Below are 22,487 nucleotides of genomic sequence, written 5' to 3'. Positions count from 1 at the left end.
CCATCCAGGAAGCGTTCATATAATGAGGGTCATGTGGAGAAAACGCTTCCGGTGTCAATTATTTCCACGTGACTAGACCTTTTGCCGATGCCGCTGCTGTAGTGTCACAGTGCGTTGGTCTCAAAGGGAGTTCGTGCATCTATGTTTTGGTTTCTGCAGCGTATATTTTCGCTCCCATGCAGTGTGTCTTTGAAATAAGAAAAAGCTACATTAAGTCAGATGAAATATATCAAAAGTGTGTACAGAATAGTATGAAGGCAGCATTATTAAAAAAGTGCGATTATAACCTGTAACGTCAGGTGCTTAGTTTATTTTAATACAATTTTACATTCTACTAACATTTTTATCTTAACTAACTTCCTCAACTTTGCATAGTTAAGGAAAATCATTAGACTTTATTCATGGCAAGCGTTTTTTTTTAAAAAACATTTTGGCAGAAAATTTATAGATGAGAGGATATTTCCCTTTCTATATTAAACAATACAGATTTTGTGCTTGCATATCCAGGAAATCATTTATTTTGAAAGTTTATGATGCACCTAAAATGTGAAAAAAATCTTAGTGACCCTGATATTTCCTGTAATATGAAATATAAAAAGAATGTACCCAAGATTAAAAAAAGACAATGGGACAAGTTGCTAACAGTCAGAAAATATATTTATTTTTTCCCTTCTAAACTTCATTCGGAATTATACAATGATGAAAACTGTATGTTTTTATTTACAGAAATGCAGACGTTGTGGTGGATCATAAAATGCATGAGGTAATTTTTCTACTAAAGCACAGCAGACAGAAACAACGATATAAACACGAAAAAGTGGCAAGAGCCAATTAATTAGCTACACCATTTCAGGATGTATTCAGGATTTCTCCTCAGAAACTCAGACTCTTTTCACACAACATTTGCATAACTGAGACATGATTGCTTGCTTAACCTCAAAAGGGAGGATTTATCACAATGTGTTGTTTGCAACCCATAACGGAATCGATGCTACATCGCAGACCGGTCGGACCTCTGCCCAATTTCCCCCTGACAGGTCCAGCGGAAGCACGTCGGGTACCGGGATGTCAAAAGCTTTGGTCGTAGGAAGTCACAGTGTGGCAAACGAATCGAATCAAACCACATCCCACCAGTTCAGCGCCAACAAACAAAACAAAACTGGAGTTCTATAAAGACAGATATCTGCTTGAAAAGGTAAATCAAGACAGAGGTCTTACTGAAAAGGTAAGGTTTCAGGCACTTTGTAGCGTAATGCACTCTGTGTTTAACGGCAGCATGCCATTAATACTTATTTAATTAAAAAAAAGACTAAATGGAGAACTTTTGCAAACTGTGTTTTGGGGGAAAAAAAAAAAAAACCATAAGAAAATCCCACAGCCGGAGTCCTTGGGACTCTTTCAGGATCCTTCCCAAGATGCAATGCAGCTTTCATCTAAACCACCGAGAAGCTCTCATTTACATTTTCACAACTTAGTGTTTTAACAGGAAACCTTTTCATTAAATAAAAAAAAAAAAAAAAGGTTAAGGAAAGAAAGAGCGCTGGGTAAACACTGCTAAATGACCAATGGCGAGCCAACAACACGCATCATGTAAAGTAAAAGCCGCCTGATACCGAGCATCCTCGGTATCCTCACATATCAGGTTGTGCTCTTGCTCATGATGCTGTTTAGTCACATCTCCCACAGCGATCCAACTCCAACCAGCTCTCGCATGTGCCAGAACCTACTGAGCTTCATAATGAGACACCAGCTCTGGAATGATAATAAAGTGGGGGGGAGGGGGGAGAAGAAGAAGAAAGAGCCGGTATACTGTGATAAAGTGTGAGAAAGCAGACTGCACTGGCTGCAAACGCTTCCTGAGGGAACGCAAAGAGGATGGGCCTCAGACACACTCAACTTTCCTCTTACTGCCCAACTACAAGTACTCACACTGATTATTGCAGGTTGTCGCCATAAGGCGGCGCTGGCTGTGCCCGCCAATAGTGCAACGTTGTTATTATCGACATGCTTTCAAAACACAGCTAAGTGACAGCGAAAGGGTTTTTCTCATGGAATCGTGTCCGTTTAGGAAGGAAAAAAAAAAAAAAAAAACACAACACGACCCCATCTTTCACAGCTCTACAGAGCGTGTGCAAACACGACGACAGACGGCGACGCTTGTGATGCCACGACACGACACGAGACGAGACGCACGGCGGAAACGCACCGCAGCTGGCTTTACGGGCAGCGCGCGACGGAAGAGCCGCATCCGTCGCAGGGTCGCAACCCCAGACAGAGGAAAAACCAGGCTGCAGTTGGCGGGCCGACCTCCGTCCCGTTTTCCTCCGCTGCCAACAAGCTGATGCACGTCACCCCGTACACAGATTTAACACAAATCCCTTTTTCCCCTCAATAATTAAGAAAATACATCATCAGATGATCACAGTAAGATATTCACATTAAGTTGTGCTCATATACAGTGTTACCCGGAAGGAGAAGAGAAGCCGTTACGGTTTCAAGTAAAGGGGGAGCAGAGCGGCACATTGACAGAGAAAGGGAGGAGAGGACAAGTGGACACCGTAACACACCAGCAACACAAATGTGCTTATAAATGGAGAAGGCAGCCTCTAACATAGAGTTCTTTGCTTGGTGCCCTTCGCGCCTTGGTGCTTTTCCCCCCTCAGAGCAAGGACTGGAAGAACAGATAGCATATATAAATAACACACGCGAAACATGGTAACGGGACACGGTAAAGCTACCACGGAAGTAGTAACACAGGGGTGTTCTCCGCTCAAAACAACAGCGACAAGCAATAATGCAATAAATAACAACGCGACGAGGAAAAACACGAGTGCGTGACGAGATCGGGTTGTTCTTTCACGGTGATACGAACAAGAAAAAAAAAAGTACAGTAAAACAAAAAGGCAGTGCAATGAAACACTTCTATTACGCAAAACGTGTTTGTTATATCCCTTTATGAATTTTAGGAAGAAATAATATTTTTTAAAAATCTCGTGAACGGAAGGGGGGGGGAAAAAAAAAAAAAAAAAATCTTCCCTTGTCAGAAATATATTTTTTATAAGAAAAAAAACAAGTAAACATTTCCACAAAGAGAGCTTATAAGGTCTGCGGGAGATGGTACGCTGACTCGAGGCTCACGTGTGATGGACTGCCAGTTTCCACACGGCGTATCACACCCCCCACGATCGACAAAGGTGACTTCCAAAGAGAGAAAACAGTTAACAGTACAAAAATGAAATAAAATATTTTAAAATAATATAACATTGAGAATGAGGAGGAAGAGGAGGAGGAGGAGGAAGATTCCCACTGATTGTACACAAGCTGCTGGCATGTTCGGATGCTCAGGGTTCAAAGTGCAGGGTACACATGGACGCGTGACCCACTCGGGGGCCTGCTGTCCTCCAGCCGCGCTGTACCGTGCTGTACCATGATGTACCGCGCCCGTGTCCCCGTTCGCTCAGGGCTGCTGCACCAGCCGTCGGTAGTGTGGCATGACCTTGCTCTCGGGCAGGTAGAGCGCCATCTCCAGGGCCACCAGCACGGTGAACTCCAAGGTGATGAGCTCCCGCCGGTTGATGCGAAAACGCTCCTCTAGTTTCTGATCCGGGGGGGGGGGGCAAAAACAACAACAAAGCATCCTTAGAGGTGCTCAACAGAAATGGAACATTCTTGTTCTCCTAGAAGAAACCCGTAGCGAATCCGACATCAGTCACACAGATTTACCTTGAATTTACCCATGAATCTGGCAGATGCTTTTTTTCACATTACTTTGGAGAAAAGTGTCAGTTAAAGAAATAAATGTGAACGACTGTGCTAATGGTGATACGTACATCAATGAGCTGCTTCACCTCCTGCTTCTTGAGGTCGCTGCTGATCTTGGCGGCCAGCAGCACGCAAGCGGCCGACACCAGCTTGCGGTTTTGTTTGTTGAGTCGCCCCTGGAGCACCAGCTTCTCAAAGTAGACAAAGGCCATCGCCACGGTAACCGGCTGCAGACCGCACTCCTCGCTGACTGAGCGCATCTCTCGCTTCAGGCTGAACGGCAGGAAGTAACGCAGGCAATCAGCACTAATGCACATGCACACACACACCCAAACAAGTCAAAGGTGCAGCGTATGGCCAAGACAGGTGCCCCACCTTCTAGTACCTTCATGTGTTCGGATGTGTGTTGCTCGACCCCACACGAGCACTTTTCGCCACGAGTTGCTTTTAGTTGCTTGAGTTTGCAACCAAACTCTTACCTTCTTATCTTGCTCAAGGTCAGCTTGATGTGCGGGAACTTCTCCTTGAAGGTCTCGTTCATGTCCTTCTTCAGATCCGACGGCTTCACGTACTCGATAACGGTTGTCTGGGGGAAAATGACTCATGTAAATATAATCTCTTCTTTGAACTCTCGATGTTTTCCTGCTCTGCCTGAGTACACTTTACTGCCGGCTGCTGCTGGACACACACGCATGTCGCTTTTGCTCTGCAGCAGACGGAGTTTTTTTTTTTAAAAAAATAAGAATGTTAAAGGAAACACACACTGTCTGAAGCTACTTGTCCTGAGTGGGTTGCAGTGAGCCAGAGCCTAACCCAGCAACACAGGGCATAAGGCTGGAAGGGGAGGGGACACACCCAGGATGGGACACCAGTCCATCACAAGGCACCCCAAGTAAGACTCGAACCCCAGACCCACCAGAGAGCAGGACCCAGTCAAACCTAGTCAAACCCACCACACCACCGCACCTCTTTGAAAAATAAACAAACTGGAAAATATTTAAGCCTTTAAAAATTTGACACTCGTATCACGAGGAGCTAGTATAGTAACATTATAAAAGATCACTGTTTTATAGCATTTATAAGCAAAAATACTTTCCATCCTTTGATGATTTTAGTTATTTATTTATTTATTTATTTTTTACATAACTGCAGTTTATTCAACTTGTTGCGTGGTGGTTAGAACAGCTACCTTTGGACCCAAAGGTTGCAGGTTTGAATCTCACCTATGGCTGTAGTACCCTTGAGTAAGGTACTAACCCTTTGTCCCACTCCAGTTTAAAAAAAAAAAAAAAAAAAAAAAAAAAAAGACCCAGCTGTATAAATGGTAAGTAATTGTATGTAGATTAACAGTGTAAGTTTCTTTGGAGAAAAGTATCAAATAAAAATAAACCAATGTTTGGACAGTGGGAATTTTAATCCGGGTTTTGTAAATTATAAATAGAGAATATTTTTTATAAGCCTCAAAGTTATTACAGCCTTGTCAATCTTCAAGAGAGCAAATCAGGACTCCTTACAGTCGGCATGGCATTTTTAAGGTGCATCAGTCCACCGAAGAGCTTTTATAACAGGAACAAAGATTTTTTTTTTGGTCTCCTACTTGTGACAGTGTAGGTGAAGCCTTTAAGACGAGAATAAACAAATTTAAATAGGGCCTGCGAAGCTGTTTCTAGGTCACCTGCCAGTTGCACTCACACACAGCGTTATTGTGCAGGCAATCCGGTCCACAGGGTGCGATTAAAATGTTATCTCAACACTCAGAAATAGAACATGTTAATTATACCGAGGAGCCAACAGTCAAAAAGAAGAGTAAGCAGTGTGATTAAACAGCTCGGTACGAAGCGCGCGCTTCTATAATCAGCTCCCTAAGCCCGGCGTGGGTAGTGGGCGGGGCGGGGTGGGGCTAGAAGGTCACCGGGCCCCGGGTGTATATTTAGTGCGATGCGGAATTAGAGGTGCTTTGTGACTGAGCCTCTTTGCCAGGTTGGCAGCATCTCAATGACAAAGCAGCCGAGGCTCTCGAAAGCAGGCGAATGTAAAAGGGCTTCTGTTTCGGTCCCGTCGGCAGGACGCCGGGAGAACGATGCGCTAACGAAATGGGGCAATCGTCTTAACGCATCTCCAGGGGTGCGGGGCCGACACGGAGGCAGCACTTGACCAGCCAGACAAGGGAACGTACTGCTCCATTTTCAAACTAAACAATTGTTGGGTATTTTTTAGGACCTTGGTGTTCCCACAGCAGTGTCACCATATTAAATACACACACACACACACACACACACACACACACACACACACACACACACACACACACACACACACACACACACACAGAAGCCGCTTGTCCCAAGCAGGGTCGCGGCAAACCGGAGCCCAACCCGGCAACACAGGGCGTAAGGCTGGAGTGCGAGGCGACACATCCGGGACAGGATGCCAGTCCGTCACAAGGCACCCCAAGCGGGACTCGAACCCCAGACCTGCCAGAGAGCAGGACCCGGCCAAACCCGCTGCACCATCGTACCCCCTCCATATTAAATACTCATGTAGAAATATATTTAAGAAACAGAAGCGTATCAAGAGTTAGCCTCATCGCCGCAGCAGATCAGTGCAGTATTCTAGACAGTCGTATTTTTCAGCAGGGCAGCAGGTGGCGTAGCAGTTAAAGCGGTCATGTTGCGATCAAAGAGCCTGGGTTCAAATCCCACCTATTGATGCTGATCGAGGAGGTAACCCAGAGCTGATACAGTAAGGATTCCCCGCTGCAGTAAATAGCTCAAAATTAACATTATGAGTCAAATGCTAGAAGAATCGCAGAGGATGAACACAAATACAGCGAGTAAATGTGTTCTGGAATTGACTGATGAGATTTATAAACCCATGTAAAAGGGCGGTGTGTCTCTCTCACCATGTAAGAGGCGAAGATAAGGACCCTCTTGTGCTTCCCGCAGGGCCACTGGGGGTCACTCAGCAGGTTGGGGTCGTAGTCGGCCGCGTCGTCCACACCTGGGGGTAAACGCACAGCTCCGTCACCCCCCACCGACGACACAGTGGCGTGAACGCGCGTCCCTCTTTCAGCGCTCGGCCAACAGGAGTATCGCCGCCGGTGCTGTTGACGCATCCCTACTTGAACCCTCAGCAGTGCGAGTGAGCAAGTGGCTGAAGCAACGGGCTCAAGCGCTCATTCACCGAGAGGCTCGAGGGTCGAGATGCTGAAGCACAGCAGGACATGTACCTTCTAAAACATTGTAATACAATATTACAACGTGCTTCTCTTCGTACAGCAGAAAGCCAACGACGCGCGAGAACCACAAGTTATTCCCTTCAGGTGGCGAGATGGAGAAATGAATAAGGAGCAGCTCTCAGAAAGATCACATGGTGAAATACTGCACCCAGCCATCCATCCATTATAGCCGTCTGCATGGTCCAAGTGGTCTGAAGCCTGTCCTGGGAGCACAGGGTGTGAGGTAGGGTAGACTGTGGACGAGAAGCCAGTCCATCACACACACACACACACACACACACACACACACACACACACACGTAACGGATAACTTAAGAGTTCCCAGTTCACCTCAGACACATGTCTTTGGAGTGTGGGAGGAAACCCGAGTGAACTTGGGGAGAACATGCAAACTCCACATAGACTGAGATGGACAGGAACCCATGTCCGAACTCGCAGCCCAGGAGAGTGAGGCACCAGCACCCTTCATCAATTTAGTCATGAGCAACAAGTACAAAACCCAACTGCGAAGCAGAACGGACACAAAGCAGAAATCCACTCCCACGTTCCACTGGGGGGGGGTGAGACGTACCTAAATCCAAGCCGACTGTACTGTTGATCCTAGACGGAGGGTAGCTCTTCTGGCTGGTTCTGGAGAGGGGCATCTGTATGGTGATGTCAACTGGCGCAGATCTCTGTCTAACCAAGGCGTTGGTTGGGTAGAGGAACCTGGCGTAGGACACAGTCTGGAGGAAACAACACCACCGACGGCGAACAGTGAACCACCACGGTCATATTTACATTTTTTCATGTAGTTGATGATTTTCTCCATAGCTACTTCCAATGTTGCACCCATTTATACAGCTGAGGGATTTTACTAGAGCAACTGAGGGTAAGTACCTTGCTCAAGGGTACTACAGTTGGAGGCAGGATTCAAAGCTGCTACCTGCGATTCCCAAGCAGCAGCTCCAACCACTGTTTCGACAAAGAAACTAATCCAAAAAAAGCGAAGGCGGGAGATGATTCGACAGGAGACGACCGAGTCCAGAGGTGGCAGCTCTAACCGCTACGCCCCCCGCTGCTCACAACTCTATGGAAGGTCTCCTCAAAGACGAGAGCAGCGTCGTGAAGCTGGAGGACAGGAGCCCCCTCCCTGTGGCTCACCTTGCCGTAGGCCCCGACCTCCACGCCCTCCAGCCCCGGGAGCATCTCCAGCGTGGTGGTCGAGGAGTGTCTGTGTCTGGGCACGTCCAGCCGCGGGTCACTATGCGGGCAGACAGAGCGGGAAAGGGTCACGCGACGCCCTCGTCACGCGCGCGGCCCGCCCCGACCGAAAGCGTAGCAGCACGCGGACGCGATTACCGCGATTCGTTCCGCTCCGCTCATCGTTACCGGGATCACCTCGTCACTCGGTTTCAAATTCCACAGCTCAATCCAGCTTCAATTCTGGGAGCGAAAGAAGAAATCGCTCCCATCTCGAAGCCCAGGTGTGGCGAAATCCTTTTACAAACCCGAGATACACCCATCCGAGCGACGAGAACTCGACAGGTTCGTTCGAGGAGTTTCGTTCACATTAATTCATCCGGCCGATCCTTTTCTCCAAAAGCGACTTCCAACGTGAATCTACTCGCAATTATTTTTCCCATTTATGCAGCTGGGTAATTTTGCCAGAGCAATCTAGGATAAGTACCTTGCTCGAGGTGAGACTCGAACCTGCAACCTTTAGGACTAAGGGCAGTGGCTCTAACCGCTACGTTACCAGCCGCCCCATTTAATAGCCCCCATCAACTTAAGAGGAATCTCTTTGCCTTTACGAAGACTGACTTTGGATTTTATTCACCTCCCAACTCCTGCACAGCACAATACATTTACACTCACTGTACAAAGCGACTTACAGTGATTATTAACTAGTTTTCAACCAACGACTTCACCCACGGTGAGTTAGAGAGTTAGATATACTCCCTAAAATCATTCGCTCAGCTGCACGAGCTCGTGTTTATTGTACCAGATCCCGTAATGGTTATGTGCTGACAGGGATAAACACAATTTTGCATGTGGTATCAGCATTAGAGCAGTGTAACACACACACATTTATACACATCTGACAATTTAGGATCACCAATGAAACTAAAAATCATATCTTTGGACTGTGAGAGGATGTCAGGGCCCCTGGAAGAAACCCATTGTTTTAATGTACAGATTGTAATATTTACAAAAGAGCTGAATAAGTCCAGCTAGATAGACATACAGTATAATGGAGTAATTCATGAAGGGAAGGTACCTTTTTATATTATGATAACTAGTGTTAAGTACTGAAGCCATTGTGTCCATTTTAATAGGAAATGATGATATATTAAGCATAAATGGGTGTCAGTTTTGGGGCTCATGAACACAAATTTTTACTATTGAAACTCAGTTATGTCATTGAGTTATGAGCATTAACCTTACAGAGGGTTTTTCAGGGACACATTACTTTTGTAGGGTGGAAGATGTTTGTAATGTGGCCGGATGGATGTGAAAATGACCCGGTTTGAGGTTCTGGCTGCGTTGGGCCCACCATCCCCTCCCCATTCCTCCCTACAGTCCCCTGCTCCCTGGGTGGTGAATGCAGAGCAAGACAAATGTCCCTCTTATCTGCATGTCTGCCAATTTCCTGTTCAGATCGGGGGGGAAGGGGGAACTAATTCCTTCGCTTGGCTCAGAGCGGGGGCGCAAAGGCACAAAGGATGGGGGAGAGAAGCTCCGTCCATCCGTCCGTCCATCGAGGGGCGCCGCGCGACACGCGTGGGAAAGTCTCCCGCCGCCTCGGCCCCGGCCGACCAGGCCGAGCGCGGCGATGCTATCGGAGCACGTACGCGGTGCATTTTTAGGCTCCGAGTCGGGAGGTTATTTTTGTCGCAGGAAAAACTAATTAGCAGTGCAGAGAAGGAGCTTACGGGGGCTTCTGGGACAGCCAGCGTCTGGGAATCGCTAGCACCCAAGGGATGGGAGGAATGTGACCCCGGCGTGAAACGGAAAAATGACGAGGAAGAGGGGGCACACGCGGGACGTTGGCGCTACGGCGCACAGCAACGGGCAAACGGGAGCGATCGTGAGAGATGACGCATTTCGTTAGAATGTCTCATCACTGATCGTCCACTTCCAGTTACACCTCGGGGAGGGGGGCAAAACAAGGATTGCCATTTCGGCCCTGAGCCTCTCGGGTTTTGGCTTGTTTACACACACACACACACACACACACACACACACACACACACTCTGAAACCGCTCGTCCCAAGCGGGGGTCCCTAACCCGGCAACACAGGGCGCAAGGCCGGAGGGGGAGGGGGGCACACCCAGGACAGGATGCCGGTCCGTCGCAAGGCACCCCAAGCGGAACTCGAACCCTAGACCAGCCGGACAGCAGGACTCGGCCAAGCCCGGAGCGCCATCGCGCCACTTCCTATTGGCTCGTTTCTGAAAATTTTTTTAAAAATAATGTTTTGCTCACTTGTCAACGTGTTTTGGAGAAACAACCAGGCATCGACTCCAAACGAGTCTGTCGTGAGAACGGGGAAAAAAGAAAACTACTTCTTGTCCGTTTTTCAACCCTCAGGGGCCCGGAAACACTCAAATTTAACAATACGCCCACGCCGTACCCCGGGCTGCAGGTTCGGATGCGGGCTTGAATCCGGCTCAGTCTGAGGGGTTCGTGTCGGTTTCCTTCAGCTGCTGAACTTTCCTCTCTCGCCCAAAGACAGTCGTTTCGGGTCTAAAGTGCGCGTGCCGTGCGTATGTGATGCGTGCGATCACCCTGTGCCAACGAGCGTGCCAACCAGGGCGTACAATACCTCGCCCCGTGTTTCCGGGATAGCCTCCGGAGCACCGTGACCCAACACGGGACAAACGACCGCTAATGACGGACAGATGTACACCTAAAGCGTGAAAGCAGCGGAGGGTCCCCGTTTAATGCTCTTAAACCCCGTTTGCGGTCCGTTTTACCGTTGCGGAGCAGACTCTGCAGCGTACGCCGCGCGGTGTCGTGCAGGAGGAGGTCTGGACCACGTACCTGATGTGGAAGCTCTCTCCATATGGCAGCACCGAGAAGGCGGCACACAGAGACCGTTTGGCACATATGAGCACAATCCTGCAACACAAACAGAGAACACGGGACGGACGTGAGTCCACGAGCCGCAGAACGCACACGCGGAAACATGCAAACGAGCATGAGATTAAAGAGAACGCAGAGCCATCGAACCCTTCGCCCTGCAGCTCGAGGCTCCGGTAACAAAGGGAAACGGCGGAAAAGGCTCATAATAAAAGGCACAGTAAGACTATGGGATGAAGACTAGTGTTCTCTTCCTTACTGTCATGCATGATCATGGGCGAGCCCTGGAAACATTTATTCATTTACGGCACTTTTGCGAAAAGCGGATTGCAAAGGAAAGGCTGTACGTCAAGATACTTCTAATAATTTACCCGTTTCTAGAGCGGGGTAAATTTTATTTGTTTACTCTAGCAACTCAGGGTAAGCGTCTTCCTCTAGGTACTGCAATAGAAGGGATTTAAACCCAGGATGTTCTGAATACAAGGTGACGGCTCTAAACGCCGCGCCACCTAATGGCGGAAATTATTGCCTTCCAACAGCTTCTCCATCATAAATTGGAACGTTTATTCATTTCTCCCCCACTGTCAATTTTCTTTTCAAAAATATTACTAGTGAATATGCAAACAGGAAGAAAATCTTTCAGCCCAGCTGGCTCCAGCCAAAAAAAAACCACAGCTAAGGAAACAGAGGAAAAAGGAAATATATATATATTAAAATAAATTTAAAAAAAAATAAAAAAGCCTGGGAAACGCTGAATGGGAAATAAAAACAATAACAGTGAGAAAATGGTTGCGTGTTTACGACTGCCCCCGCGAACCCATGACTCAAGTTTTTCCACTGAGCCCAAACAGCTCTCGGGAACTAAATCGGTCCCGTTCGCGTTTTTAAGGAGACGTGCTATATATTATGAGATTATTTATAAAGCGTAGACCCGGCTGAGAGCAACTGACCAGAGTGGTGAAAATATCCTCTTTACCGGAGGAGAATTACAAACGGTAGCTCGGTATATTGGCGAGTGCACGGTGTGCCGGGTGGCAGGACCCCACACGTTGGTACGGCACCGAGAAAGGAGATACCCCCCCCCCCCCACGCTTCTTCACGGTGACTTTTTAAAAAGAGGCCTAACGAAAACATTTGACGACGTCGTCCAAGTCGTTGCGCTTTTCCCCGGCGGTCACGCGACCTTCCTGGCCCGTTTTCCGCTCGACTTCTCGCCGAAGGCCGTTCGTGAGAAACGTGACCGAAAAAGAGAACCACGGGTTTAACGCCATCGTGGCCGCGTGACGCAACCCCGCAGCGGTGCACGTCCGCCGCCGCGTGTCACCGGTCCTTCTCCGGGAAGAGCCGTCGGTCACGTCGTCCTCGGATGCGAAGACGCTCGACCTGCTCGGGAGCCGGGGTTCGAGCTCGGAGGGCTCCTTCGTTAAGCGCACGTGGGAGTGGGGGGTTGAGGCTGAAGGGATGGAGTAAACAGGATGAAAACCCCCACGGAACAAATTACAGGCTGAAGAAGATAATGATCGAGAAACTGGTGTCGCAAGGCTGCTAAATTACAGAGCGTGAAGGTCCAGTCATCCAGAGCCCAGACCGTAACGGTAAACGGTTTTAACGAAGAGCTCGGGCACGCAGAGGAAAACCAAACGAAGAAGTTGCGAGCCCTGGCCGTACGGTACGAGTCAAAAGTTTGGACACGCTTCACCGACCGAATGTGTCGTTCACAGCCCTACAGGCACGGCGATCTAAAGGCTTCTGTTTTGGAGACGAGTGGAGTTGACGCCTATTTAGGAATTTCTTTACAAAATATTGAAAAATATTTCAGTGACCACTCCAAGCAAAAGGATTTTCATTAACAAATTTAGGGGAAATTTAGATGGGAAAGACGTCCCCTGACCTGAACGGAGCAGAAACGGTTTGCGTTGAGTTGGTCCAGGGCGAGAGGGAAAAACAGCCAGCAAGTGCTCGGCATATGTGGCAACTCCTTCAGGGCTGCTGGAAAAGCACCCGGAGCAGCTCCTCGTGAAGGTGGTGGAGAGAATGGCGAGAGCATCCAAAGCTGACAGGGAAGGGTGGCTACTTTGAAGAATCTAAATCATAACATTTCACTTACGAGATTGAACCCCGTTTCAGCCGCTGCACAATTCCGTACGTCTTATTAGAAAAACCCTTCTGTCGGCAGGTGTGTCCAAACTTTTGACCGCAACTGTATACCTGACACTCTTAACCTCCGTTCCCCCTTCCAGGTAGCACAGGAAGTAGTACCGGCGCCTCGCACCTGGGCCGTGGGTTCGGACGCGGGTTCGACCCCAGCTCGGTCTGCGTGGAGTTCGCACGTTCTCCCCACGTTCACCTGCGTTTCCTCCAGGTGCTCTGGTTTCCTAACCTCATTCCATAGATGAGTGTTTTGGGCATACTGGTGACTCTGAATTGACCCGTGTGTGTGCGTGTGCCCTGCACTAGACAATATACAATATGATCTGGAGTCTATGCAAAGAAACATACCCAAAACCATTAAAAGTCACTTAGTCCTCTACATCAAATATAGCACCTGAGTACGTTCTTATAGAACTAAATTAACTTGCCTCATGATAAAGACAAAATGGAATGAGCTCGGGTTCTCAAAGTGAGTCACGATGGCGGACGGCCGCTTCAACATGTGGGTGCCTCTAAAAGTGGCACTGTGTGCGACGGAGATGGTCAGCGCAGCACACAAAAGTGTCCATTATAAATAAAAAAGTAAATAAAGCCAGCAGGTGCTTCCTTTGTACACATGTGAAAATGAGGAATTTATTTAATATAATTAAAAAATTAAATTTATACTGTACGTGGCAATTTCAATTTATGTGATAAATTTAAAATACCACATACAATTTTAAAAGAAAACTCAAAGCATATGGATTTTTATATACTAACAGAACATGTGACCAGCATGAAAGTGACCCCAAAGGAGCAGTATTAAAAAAATAAATAAATAAGTAAATAAAACACACCCATAGTGATGCATTGTCTGCAATTCCAAATGAAATATTAGCTTTGACTGTTAACTCGAATTATTCCTAATGTAGACAAATGTCCACTTTTGCAGTTACATTTACACTGATTCATTTAGCCGATGCTTTTTCCAAAGCATCTTACAATGCTAAGGTACTTACACTTATTTATCCCTTAATACAGCAGGGTAATTTTACCGGAACAATTTAGGGTAAGTGCACTGCTCAAGGGCACCACAGCCAGAGGTGGGAATTGAACCAGCAACCTTTTGCGTCCAACGGCAGTAGCTCTAACCGCTCCACTACCTGCGCACGTGGCACCGGTCGGTGGTTTCCGAGCAGTACGTGGCGCACTCCTGACAGCAAAGGTTCGAGCGAGAGCGGCGCCGGGGCCCGTCTGACGCGCTGCAACAGGCCTGAGCGATGCCGCGCACTCCACACGAGTCACATCACATTTCGCCGGCCGGCGAGACACGCGCTCCGCTCTGGCAGGTATGCGGACGCTGTCAACGGGTCTGGGGAACCGAATTCGTAAGAGCCGGAGAACGCGCTTAAAGCACGGCACAGATGGGCTTGAGGGAGGACAGGAGAAGAGAGCAAAGGATGGCAGCTCAGCGGGGGGCCTGCGACACGAGCCAGAACGTGCGCGACGGTGTCCCAGGGCTCTTACCTGCTCCCGCGCGTGTCGTACTGCCTCATGTTCTTGATGAAGTGCACCTTCTTGACCGCCCTCGACCGCGGGGATCCTGAGGGCGTGCGCGACCTGGGTCAACAGAGGAGAGAGAAGCGTGACTTAAATGGCACTCGGAAAGCGGCGGAACCCGGACCCGGCCCGACCCGCGGGAAGGGAAACGGCGCATCGACAAGCAGGCCAAGCGATCCTTCAGGACTTCACGGAAGGACAGAATCTTGGTGCGGACGGTGAACGGCGCAAGTCGAACTCAATCCGTGCCACAGATGACGCTCGGCCCTCGTATAATCAGTCCCGTCGAACAAAAAAAAAGAACCTTTTTCATACTAAGGCCTTATTATTCTGTACAACAGCATTTCCGCCCGTTACGCTGTTGTGCCTACAGTCCAAAGGAAAAAAAGTGGGTCCTTATAGTCCACACTTGACGCTAAGCACCGTGACTCTGCATTTTTCCTCTCCTTCAACCCCCTTCTACCCTCCTGTGCCAAAGGTGCAGGAAGAGTGTTACCGTACTGGTACGACGCAGAACACGACATACGTGATCATTTTATTCTGTGCGGCGGAACCGCCGCTCGCATCACATGCTTCAGGACAAAGACACACGTCTGTGGTTTCGATCCCTCAGCGGTGTCAATCTGGCTATTTTCTGGCAAAATGTAGCACATCAACCTTTACGTTACATCACCCCGGAAACAATAACTGCAAATAAAGCCTTAATCTCTCCATGGAAGTTACATTTATTCAATCATCTGATGCTTTTCTCCAAAGCGACTTACAATGTTAAGCTGTTTTACAATGATTTTCCCATTCATACAGCTGGGTAATTTTACTGGAGCAATTTAAGATAAGAACTTCGCTCAAGGGTACTGCAGACGGACGTGAGAACCGAACCTGTGACCTTCGCATCCAAAGCCAGTAGCTCTAACCTACCAGCTGTCCCCTTGGTATTATATAAGTTAGACGTTTGTTATCAACGTTACAAAGTGAAAGATGTAGACAGCGATCTTGCTGACTTTACACCGTACACGTCCATGAGCCGCATCAAAAAGTCTTCTGGACGGCTGAAGAAGAGCAAAGGCAGAGAAAGATGAACATGAGCATGAAAAAGTAAGGTAGAAATTATATTTCATATCTGGAAACTGGACCGGTGCTCTATGAGACTTGGACTAACGATGGATTGCATTAACAAAATTAACTATAAGCTGGTGCCCGCTGTATGGTGGGTCTGGGGTTCGAGTTCTGCTTTGCAATAGACTGGCGTCCCGCCCTGGTTGTGTCCCCTCCCCCTCCAGCCTTGCGCCCTGTGTTGCCGGGTTAGGCTCCGGCTCACCGCGACCCTGCCCGGGACAAGTGGTTCTTGCAATGGATGGATGGATGGATGAAGTAAAAGGACAGGTGAATTTAAATGCCATTTGCATTTACAGCTCTTGACGGAGCCACAAGCTGCTGTTTCCACATTAGCGTGCACAGCGAAGGTCCACCCGCTCCACGCACGAGGCCACATGAGGAACAGAGATCCCAGCTCAAGGGAAACATCTGGACTCGGACGAAAACCTGCCCGCGATCCGTACCGGCGTCGACCCAGCGGGGCCCCTCTCGCTGCTAAGCCACGTTTATTGCAACTGATTACAAATCATTGTTTTTGACTTTTCCAATCAAATTTGGAGCCAGAGGGTAAACACAGCACAGCTACTTTCACTTAATCTTCGCTCAACAAAAGAAGCAAAGAGGAAATCTCAAGGTTATGAACTGTAAACTAGCAAACCCTAACCCTAACTCTATCCTCGCCAGGCAAATTTAAACAAAATCAAGGATAAACATATTTAGCCCCGCCCCCCTCCCCCACCAAACAGTGCAATTATGCCGGTAACACGATTGCATGAGGACGGTTTCAGCACACACACTTCTAGGGGATACTGACTGGAGGCAGGACGCACAGGAGAGCAGGGTTCGAGCTCCCGCACCGCATGGACAGGGGGTGTCTTTGAGACAAGCAAAACAGGCCCCACACACACACACACACACACACACACACACACACACACTTGGACTGTACTTCTCTGCTCTACCAGTAGCTGAACACCAGACCCCGGTGAAGCATCATTCGTGGGGGGGGGGGGGGGGGGGGTCGCACACTTTTGGCGACAACCTGACGTGTCCAGCAGAGATATAAGCCGTGGGAAATTGGAGCCGATTCGACGCTGCGCGCAAAGACGGCACGGGGACGGCCTCTCCAAGGTGCCCTCGGCGCAGCAGCAGCATCGCTCATTGCCGTGGCAGGGAGACGTCGCCATTGCCAGCGTTGCGTAAGAGGCCGCGTCCCCGCCCGGGAGGGGCCGTAGCCTCGCGCGTCAACACGATCGGGCTCAGCGGCGTTACGTAACCGTCCTTGCCCTCGAGCCCTCATCCGCCGCTCCCCGCTCCCCAGCAGGTCCCCCAAGCTCTCTCCATCTGCTCCGGATTTTTGGGTGAGCACGCAGACGAGCGGTGCTGCGTTTTGCAGCTCGGACGTGGACAGATTAACATAATTCGGTCCAGATTTCTCCATCTCCCGAACGCAGAGTCAAAAGGGCGCCGTCGGTACGGCTCGGCTTTCCTCTGACGTTTCTGAGACCTGTCACAAATAAGGATTATTTTTAAGCAAACAAAACATGGCGGCAGGTGTTTTATGTACAAAAAAAAAATTATTAAATTAGTTCAAGTTTAAAAAGCCATTTAGAGTTTTTTTGGGAGGGCTCAAAGTAAATGCATAAAAAACATTGACAAAATAAGACAAGCATGAACATGACCTTGAAGCAGCTTTTTTTTTTTTTTTAAGAAGTCAGCATCCATACGTCATGTTGCCCAATTCTGAGTCAATTCTTAATCTTGATAATAAATCTGTAAACAGCGCAGAAATACGTCACTGGCTTTTAAATACGGCCTCTTAATCCTGACCTCTACACTATGGTGAATCAGTGTTACACTGACTGCAACGCATAAGGGCAGTGACTCCATCCCAGCATATGGTCCGTTGCCATGGTAATAAGACGCAAAGCACTCTGGGCAAGATGTGCACGATACAGTTACCTTCACTGAAAGCAGAAAAATGTGGAACCCCGATTTAGTTTTTGTCATGTTGCGTATTATTTAAGAGAAGCCTGCTGCTGAAATATAGTACTTTTAAAGTGTGCTAAATGTTATACAATATTTTATATATTTTGTAGCAAAAAAAAAAAAAAAAACTGAAGTTTTACTCAATGAACAGATAATAGAAAGCAAGCAAACTAATACATCAACTATTAACAAGAACAGCATGTGCTTGCTTGTGTGCGTGTGTGTGCGCGCGCAGTCACCCCTCATCCCTCTTCCCGAGGCAGGTGTGTACATGATGTATCGCTGGCTTCACACGCGTTTCTCTCTCGTAACAGCCGTGTCCACGAGCAGGAAACGAGACGTGCGTTTCGGCTCGGTTCCTAAAGCTCTTGAAAACTGAAACTTTGGGTAAAATTTACTACCGCGGCGCCACGGGGAGGGTCCGCGTCCTTCCAGCGCAAAAAACACACGCCCTTTCGGCAGGGATGCGTTACATCTACATTCATCCATTTAGCAGACACTTTTCTCCAAAGCGACACGCGTCTCCGGTCCGAGGGTTCGGCATCCGACTACAACCGAGGAACACAGGAGGTCAGGAAGAGATCGGCGAGGGACACGTTTCCGGCAGCGAGGAGTCCGCAGAAGAGCGGCTGCGCGCGGCCTTGCCGCTACCTGTGTACATGAGCCCAGGTGTGTGTGTGAACGGGGCTGAAGCGCACAGCCGGTAAATGTACTAAAGGTGTGCGTGACGTGCGGTGTGCGGCGCCGTCGAGACACGCCTGAAAACACGCAGAAGAAAAGATCTGCTTGGGAATTCCAAGAAAAACAACATTAATCAGGCTTAAAGTGTGTACCAGTACCAGTGCCAGGGTGGGAAGGGGGGGGCGGCTGCTTCAGAAAGCGAACTCAAGCGATGAGGCGTGTCGCCTCTGAGCGTGAAAGTGTTTCCAACCATTAACCTGCAAACGTTCGCCAGATGGCCCTTGTTTCGACACGGGTGGGATCGCACCCCGATGTCACGCGGACTCCAGAGGCGTTTCTGCAAACAAAAAACGCAGCGTTCGACCCGACGTCGGCCCGTCACCCGCTTCCATTGCTCGCTCCTCGCCGCTTCTTCCAAGTGCGTATTCAACACAGGGCCTTTCGCGACTGCACAACTGGACACGGTTTATGGCGAAACGAACCCAATACGTCAACACACACACACAGAGTATAATTGGATTGTGGCTAAATTCATAAGCGACACTCATTTAATCTTCCTTCCTTCCTTCCTTGTTGGGGGGAAAAGTTTGCAAAGCTTTAAAAATGACAGGTTGAAAAGAAGAAAAAAAAAGAAAAAAGTTGCTTTTTCCCTGAACCCCCCCCCCCACAATCGGACAATAAAGCAAGTTTGTAGTATTAATAATTTCCACTGATCACTGCCTGTATTATAATGTACTTTATATGGGTCTCATGTATATCATCGCTGCTGTCAAGCATGATACTGTACTCCAGTGCTGGTTCTCTCACACTAATACGGTGCTTAACGTGACATTTAGCACACGCCTTTGTGTTGTTTTTACGTGTGTGTGTGTGTGTGTGTGTGTGTGTGTGTGTGTGTGTGTGTGTATACACACCTCTTATGTAAATAGTAGCGAAACAATGACATGCTCTCAATGAGATTAGGGAGCTTTCATTCTGGACCTCATACACCTTCGGGAAGAACATCAACACCCAATGGGTTAGTGGAGCAGGTACGGAACCTGACTCGAGTGTTGTCGGTTCGATTCCCACTCTCCCTGTTACTGCAGTGCTGCTGATCAACATATTTACCCTAATTACTCCAGGTAAAATACCCTACAAATGGGTCACATAATAAGCCATGAGGACAGCTGGTAGCGTAGTGGTTAGAGCTATTGCCTTCGGATCCAAAAGTCGCAGGTTTGATCCAACCTCCAGCTGTAGAACCCCTGAGCAAAGTACTTACTGTAATTTGTTCCAGTAAAAGTACCCACCTGTATGAATGGGTATATGATTGCAACCTTAACGTGGTAAGTTGCACTGAAGAAAAGTGTCACCTAAAGGAATAAATGTAAATTTGGATAAAGATACTGACAACCCAGAGCAAACCATACCACACATATGAGTGCAATCATGGTTAGGTACCACTAGCAGTGTAAAAGATATACTGTTCAACAACCATGGTAAATGCATCCAGAATCAATGGACTCTACAAACGATACAGAATTAACTGTTTTTCCAAAGGGGTGACAAGTAACCAAACCCTTCGTGCTTGGATTAAATTTACATTTAAGGACACGCGTGAGATTTTTCAGACAGATAGCCACAGAAAACGGAAGATGGGTTAAAACAGTACCTGGTGGTAGTACTAATTTTAATAAAGATACACAGTGGCACACATGGTCATGGTATGTAGAGTTAGTGCTTCAGTGGTGACAGTTTCCTTCCGTTGGCCACAGTAAAGAACAGCATATGAAAATAAGATCGACGGCCCATCGTTGAGCTGAAGGGCCCTCCGGCCTCCGCCACACCTCACAATCTTGTAAAGGAATAGATCAGATGCACAAGAGTCGACACACCTGTGTGTCGACTCTTGTGCATCTGATCTATTCCTTTAAAAGAGGCCTTTCCTCCAAAGCCACCTGCAATTATTTTTCACACAGCTGGGTAATTTTTGATTAAACATTTTTCAGTCCAGGGGCAGTGAGTACCTCGCACAGCAGGGTCACTGCAAGAGAGGTGGGATTCGAACCCGGGACCCGCCTGGTGCAGAGGCTACAGCTGTGAGCGCTATCGGTCTGCGCCACCTGCTGTCCCTCATTCAGCACCGTGTTCGAGCCTCGTGGACCACAAAAAGGCGGTCGGTGCGGCGCGGAGGACACGTGCTGGCGTTTACAAACAGCGCACGGCCGGCGCGATGACAGCTCGCACGTGGCCCGCGCGGCGCGCGTGGTGCAAATAGACGAGAGTAAACCGAAACGCCGCCGCTCACCTTTGCTGGCAGTCGATGCTCACGGAGTTGCAGCTCTGCACCGACAGCAGCGTGGGCGACTTCCGCGGTCCGCACGGCGTCTGTCCGCCGGGGGACAGCAGGTTCCCCTGGGATGAGAAGGAGCCCCTCGCGCGCTCCTGCAGCGCCGCGGAGCCGGAGTCCGTGGGCAGCACCAGGATGGGCGGCGCGCTCACGAGCCCGATCCGGGGCACGCTGCTGCCGCCGCTGCTGCTACTGCACACGCCGCCGCCGAAGGTGCCGTAGCTGCCGGCAGCGGACAGTCCGCTTCCCGCCGCAGGGACCTCCAGGCTAGACTGGAAGCCCGCCGCCGCTGCCGCCGCGTCCCTCCGGCTGGCGCCACCGTGTCCGTCGGAGAGCTGCAGGGTGGGCCGCCCATCCAGGGAGATGTTGCTGAGGAAGAGGAGAGCCGCCTGCCTGCGGCGCGAGTCCCTGCCCCTCCGCGTGGGCTCTTTGTGCGGCTTCGCCGGTTCGCTCCCGAGCGCTCCGTGCGCCCTGCACGCGGCGGCAGCCATTCTCTACTGACGAAAATAAACCCAAGTGAAGGCATTTCCCCTCCGCACCGCGGTGGCGGGAGGGAGCGCCCCGCCCCGCTTAGCGCTGATTGGGCTGCGCTCTGATGATTATGTAAAACAGCCGCGTATCGAAGCGACACGATTGGCTGTTAGGATTAAAACGCGCAGGCGTTCAGGGGGAAATGATTGGCTGATCTTTGTTTTTACTCTGTGATACAGCACTGTCGGCTTCATGAACGGGTATCGGGGAGCTCGTGCGGTCGAGCGCTTAGGCGGATCAACGTTACCGAAACCACGTGATTGTTTCAGTCACTGTTATCAGTCCTTAACCAGTATCCTTATCAGTCAGCACACGGAACCAAAGCTTCCTGGTTCAAATCCCCCTCTTACTGTAGTTGCCTTGATCGAGGTACTTACTGTAAACACGTCCATCAACCAGCTTTATAAAAAAAAGGAAAAAAAGAGAAAAAAAAATCATCCAGCTATATAAATGGCGATATCATTGTAAAATCAATGGCGATGTAACTCAACTGTGTCACGTGCCTTGCGTTATGGTGACAGCTGTCCGTCAAACTAAAGGAGCTCAATAACCAGTAGTTCCTTCACACCCGACTAGGTTTAGAGCTGTTGTCGGAAATAATTTGTGATCCGTGACATATTGTAGGAAACAAAACAGGTTAAGGAGAATTCTTGTTCACCTGGACACATCTGATGTAGCTGGTACTCGTGGGCCAGGGTACCAGACACAGATGTGTACGGATATAAGACATGCAAGGCCCGTTTGGCACCTGTCCATTGTCTGAATTGAGAGCGTTATTCTGTGGACAGCAGGGTGAGGGACAGAAATCTTCTCACGGGTTGACTGTGTCGACTGATCATTCTGGCGAGACGGTGAGATCTTGGCGTGAGCATTTTGTCTCCTTGCCAAGCTCGTCAGACAGGAAGGTGAGATGGAGGAGTTAAAAAAGTGCAGGGGTGGGCAGGAGCCTGGGTTGCGCGGGTGAGTTGGCGAGAAGCTGAAACAGAGTGCCGAGCGGCCGTCACAGCCTTCTGCGAAGGATAGGAGGCGGATGTCGGACTCATCTAAGAATTTGTGGTGTTGGCCCGCATGGTATGGAGTGCACTTTAAATGGGAGGCAACAG

General features: G+C 49.0%; 1 protein-coding gene across 1 annotated transcript; it reads right to left on the bottom strand.

Annotated features, from left to right (window-relative positions):
• Positions 1-639: 639 nt before the first annotated feature.
• Positions 640-21,344, bottom strand: cables2b (Cdk5 and Abl enzyme substrate 2b). Its single transcript, XM_029249646.1, has 9 exons — positions 20,812-21,344; positions 14,724-14,816; positions 11,028-11,105; positions 8,144-8,243; positions 7,572-7,725; positions 6,665-6,762; positions 4,242-4,348; positions 3,831-4,035; positions 640-3,598 (listed from the first exon to the last, which is right to left on the bottom strand). The coding sequence occupies exons 1-9, from the start codon at positions 21,342-21,344 to the stop codon at positions 3,458-3,460; spliced, it is 1,509 nt and encodes a 502-aa protein (XP_029105479.1). The 3' UTR covers positions 640-3,457.
• Positions 21,345-22,487: the final 1,143 nt, after the last annotated feature.

Source organism: Scleropages formosus, chromosome 2, assembly GCF_900964775.1.
Source record: "Scleropages formosus chromosome 2, fSclFor1.1, whole genome shotgun sequence".
Lineage (NCBI taxonomy): Eukaryota > Metazoa > Chordata > Actinopteri > Osteoglossiformes > Osteoglossidae > Scleropages > Scleropages formosus.
Note: the sequence above shows the minus strand (reverse complement) of the source record. Positions and strands in the feature narration are given on the sequence as shown.

Coding starts and splice junctions, on each gene's coding strand:
- cables2b (XM_029249646.1), bottom strand. CDS start 21,344: ATGGCTGCCGCCGCGTGCAGGGCGCACGGAGCGCTCGGGAGCGAACCG. Junction 7,726..8,143: donor AGGTCGGGGCCTACGGCAAG/GTGAGCCACAGG, acceptor TGTTTCCTCCAG/ACTGTGTCCTACGCCAGGTT. Junction 3,599..3,830: donor AGGTGAAGCAGCTCATTGAT/GTACGTATCACC, acceptor CCCCCGGATCAG/AAACTAGAGGAGCGTTTTCG.